This window comes from Anneissia japonica, unplaced genomic scaffold (assembly GCF_011630105.1).
Source record: "Anneissia japonica isolate Jap-2015-1 unplaced genomic scaffold, ASM1163010v1 scaffold287719_len1884721_cov185, whole genome shotgun sequence".
Taxonomy (NCBI): Eukaryota; Metazoa; Echinodermata; class Crinoidea; order Comatulida; family Comatulidae; genus Anneissia; species Anneissia japonica.
Window position 1 is genome coordinate 1249593 of NW_022715822.1, and position 4740 is coordinate 1254332.

Consider the following 4740-nt stretch of genomic DNA (forward strand, 5'->3'; position numbering starts at 1 on the left):
TAATTTCGGAGCGGCAAAAGAGAAAGACCGTTCGCCAGTACGAACATGCAGCACTCTGGGGACAGATAACCTGAGAGAATTTGACTGTCTTGTGGAACGTGAAGATAATTGTTGTGAGATTGATGAAGAAAGATAGTATGGGTCGTAGCCATATATATGCATTTATGAGTGAGAAGAATAACATTAACACAATGTTGCAGTAGCGTCTGCCAAGATAGTCAGAAATTACGTTAATTACCTATATGGTTCTACAGAACACCAAACCGCAACGTTGTTATATATAACGTCAAAATAAAGTAAATTTGTTAGCTGGATAAAGTATAAATTATCAACATATTATTAGCAGGAAAGACAATACTAATAATTTATGGTTATCAAAGGAAGATCAAACAAAAGTTACTTAGATAAGGTAATTTGGTTGTTCCTCTTGTATCTTAAGTCTGCATTTATTTATTGTAGTTTTTCATCGAGTTATATACACATATTTATTTATATGTGTCGGTTTTCAAAGAGTCCTAAGAAAATGAAGTACGAGTTAAAATGGTGTTTAATATACCTTCGTTCATGCATGATTTATAGAAGTTTTTAGCTTTGACCACTGCTTCAATATCGGTGTCCAGAATTTCCTTCTCAATTATTCCTGCAAATCGAATTAAATTGAATTTATTACGAGTAATATCATCATCATTATTACTACCATCATCATCGTCGTCGTCAAGAATAACAACAATAACATAATTTTGATGATAAATCGCCATCACTCTTAAAACTAATGTAATATCAACATAACAATAAAAAAAAAAAAAACATAAATTAGTATTATTAAATATATCTTGGGGGCCACTATCTTGGTCACTAGCCCCGAGCACCCATTCGTCTTTGGCAGGGCAAATGTGAAAACTGCTCCTTTGTTCGCGTTACCTAGGTAGAGGTCTGGGATTGCGCCCGGGCAGTGACGGATGGTTGACCCTTGAAGACATCGCGTTTACCACCACACATTGTAATTTCAATTTTTTTTTTTATGTGATAATATAATAAAATAGATATTAATAATTAATTTAGAAATGTTAAGCGCATAGTTTTAGATATGCGCTATATAAATATACAATAATAATAACAATAATATCTGAAAATGAAAAAATCGATACTTAGTTCTCTACCAACTATCTCCTTCTAGAGTACCACACAATTATAATCAAACATAAGTCCAAAGACGCCCGCTATAGCGTACTGAATGGTGTTGCTGAATGCGCGTGTCTTTATTAAACCAATTGAAGACTAATGTATTTATTGTTTTCTCTAACACTGACCTTATTTTTCTGTTAAAGTTATAACTTATTAACCTACCTTTACACATAATATTCAACCTGTCGGAGAGTTGTGTGAAAATGAATAATCCAGCTTCTTCGTCTGGTATAACAGACTTCTCTTTCCAGCCGCCGCAAGCATACTCGTAGAAGTTAACGCAAGGGTCAACTGTTGGATCCATTTTAGAAATAAGACTAGCGGCTAGACATTGAAAACAAAAACATTATTATAATGTTAGTGGATGTAACTATTTGTAATAACAACAACTATTGCAATAGGAAACGTACTTCCTTGTGATCTGGATCAAGTACCGTACGTCATCCATGACATAAACTAGCGAGATGTTCACACTGCGCGAATAACGTAACACTAGCGCAAGTATGTACTTGAAAGGCGTAATCAATTTTGTAATCGCACTTTTTATTCTCTGTTTATATTGTATAGGCCTGTTGTCTTGGTTGAAAATCATTGATGATTTGTAACTTTACAGAATCGGATTCATAGCACGACCACGTGAGATTGTCAATTTAAAGAGATCGATGCATAGCACGACCACGTGAGATTGTGGCACTTAAAGAGTTCGATGCATAGCATGAACACGTACGATTATAACTTAAGGAGTCCGATGTAGCATGATCACGTAAGATTGACACTTTAAAGAGTCTGATGCATAGCATGAACAAGTGAGATTGTCACATTAAAAGAGTTGGACGCATAGCATGAACACGTAAGATTGTCATTGCTATTTAAGGAATCGAATGATAGCATGAAGACAGGATAGCCTGGACTTAAATGGGTAGGCTATAAAATAAATCCCAACTACTGGCGACTCCGGAAGAGCACAGGCGATTTAGGCCTACTTCATGAAAACAATTACCGTATTTATTAGAATAAACGCTCCACTTTGAATAAACGCACCCTCGAAAAAACGCCCCATTTAGAGCCTCATTTGGAATAAAGTATAGCCTCCCTCGAATAAACGCTCAGAAACTTTTATTTCTTTCTCATTAGCCCCACCTCTGACTGACGGTAAACAAATCTAACGGAAGCAACGTCATTCTCAGCACATTCTATTAATTATGTTCTACCCCAGTAGAATTACATATTTTCTAACCTGGTTGGAATCATGCAATAGTACTTATAATCATGCAATAGTACTTATGATCATGCAATAGTACTTATGATCATGCAATAACATATTTTGACAGTAGCCTAATTATTTGTTGTAGTTCCACATTATAGTGATATCAAGGACGTTTATGTGGGTATTCCATTTTACACCAAAAGAATTAACGCCTCCCTCGAATAAACTTCCTCTCAAAAACCCTTCTCAACTCAACAATAAACGCCCCGGAGTCTTTAACCGAATAAATACAGTATAACTTTATCATCCCACTCACCCACTTCAACGCAGTCTGGTGTCAGGCACACTGATGGTTTGTCGTTCTTTGATTGGCCAAATATATGTGAACCGCTTTCATTGTTTTCTCTCTCTAAATTGAATAAAACAATAAGATCAATCAAAACAGATAAATAAGAAAAAACCCGTTATACTTTTCTAGGTATGTAGGCTGTCATAGTTTCTAAAGCCGAACACTCACTGCGCCCGACGGTTTATAATTTCGGTATAAGGGCACTTACTGCGTCGTGCGGCGGTAGTACGACCGTCAGACGACGAATCGAACTCTGTTGCCAGTGAGCGCTAGACGACGCGACTCCGTCTGCTGATTGTCGGTAGCAGTATGAATGGATCGTCATTTAAAACGATCAGTTGCACGCGTAATCGCGTTGCGTGCTCCATAAAATCGCGTCGGCTCACGACAGTGAGTGCACGCCTTTACACGTAAATATTAAAAGTGCCTTTGACCTGTTTTCACTCAGATTTTTCTCACCAAAAATTGCCAGCAGTGTCCTTCCTAATTTGATCGTGTCAATATTGAAAATGGTTAACTAAAGTAACTCTCATATATGACAAATTCATTTTTTTTAAGCTTTCGATGCAGTGAATGTATCACTAATTCACAAGTTGCACGCCCCGAAAGCAGAAAATAAAATAAAATGTTTCTGTCAGTGAACTTATCATTAATTTCGCCTTGTATACAGAGATTCCATGGTTTATATATACAATTTCCATTCCATGTATACACCTGAACGTCCTGTCAGTTATCGTTACAGAAAGAATAAGATAGAGGACAGGCTCGATGGCTCTTATATCGAGTACATAAATCAATTAAAACAGACAGGAAGATATAGTACAACAATTATGTATACGGAAACAAGGAAGTTAGTTTCACAGGAGGTTGATTGCTTCCCGGTAGACCTGGATATAGTGTACTACCAAATCACCACCTGAAGGACATCAATTGACTAACAATATTTCGTTCTAAGAACGTTATAATAACGTTACAGTTTAGTGATAAAAACGTTATTTTGTAGAACTATATGTACGTACTTATAACCTAATTTCACAACCTCACAACGTTTGAACGTTCTTACAACGTTGTGTAAACGTTTTTGTGACATATATAACCACAACGTTCGCGTCTTCTTCTAGACTTTCGAGGGCTATCCTTGGTGTTTACACCAATAAATCCAATCCAATCCAACCCTAACAATATTGCTACCATTACCAGGAATCATCATTATAATTATATAATCCTAGAGCCTTTACTCAATATTATCTCATACTATATTTTAAAGAGTTGAAATTAATATTCTATCATTAGATTGAATCTGTTTCATTAAAGAAGACGTTTCCAACTGTCTTCATTGGATCAACCATAAACTATCAGATCTTATGTAAAGGTATTCCGTAAAATTTACTATGAAACAAAAGTTAGCCTAATCAGGGGGGGGGGCGTCGGGGAAGACAATAAATTTTGTCGGGGAACAAACAAATAAAAATAATATTTACATGTAATATTCGTTTAGCCACCATATTGTTTGTGTTAACTTTTCATCCAACAACAATAACAACAACAACAATAATAACAACAACAATAACAATAACAATAATAATAATATTAATAATAATAATAATAATAATAATAATAATAATAATTCAATAAGACTAATTAAAAATAATTTGCGTTCTGTTATGACAAATGCTTATTTAGATAGCCTCATGATGGTTGGAATACATCGTGATAGATGGAGCAACCTCGACCATGAAAGCGTGGTTGACAGATTTCATGCAAAATTTCCAAAATATAGAATTTCACTTAATTAGATGGTTAAATTGCATACCGGTATTCTTTGTTTTGTTTCATTCAAAATGTTTTGGTTTTTGCATTTGCATTTTGGAAAATGTTTTGGTTCCAACATTAGAAAGCATAGCCTACATGAAGTCATATTATAGTAACTCGATGCCTATAAAATAAGTAATATTTGATCGAGTCTCACCGAGTCTCACCCAAGTGAGACTCGATTCGC

The 4740-nt window shown here is 35.3% G+C and overlaps 1 protein-coding gene across 1 annotated transcript in view; it reads right to left on the reverse strand.

Annotated features, from left to right (window-relative positions):
- The window catches only part of LOC117109378 (membrane metallo-endopeptidase-like 1), a 38586-nt gene that overhangs the window by 15532 nt on the left and 18314 nt on the right, over positions 1 to 4740 (reverse strand). Inside the window, exons 4-6 of the mRNA XM_033251689.1 lie at positions 2709 to 2801; positions 1348 to 1509; positions 557 to 640 (exon numbers count right to left, since the gene is read on the reverse strand). Of these exons, the coding sequence (XP_033107580.1) occupies positions 557 to 640; positions 1348 to 1509; positions 2709 to 2801 (339 nt within the window). The remainder of the gene's footprint in view (positions 1 to 556; positions 641 to 1347; positions 1510 to 2708; positions 2802 to 4740) is intronic.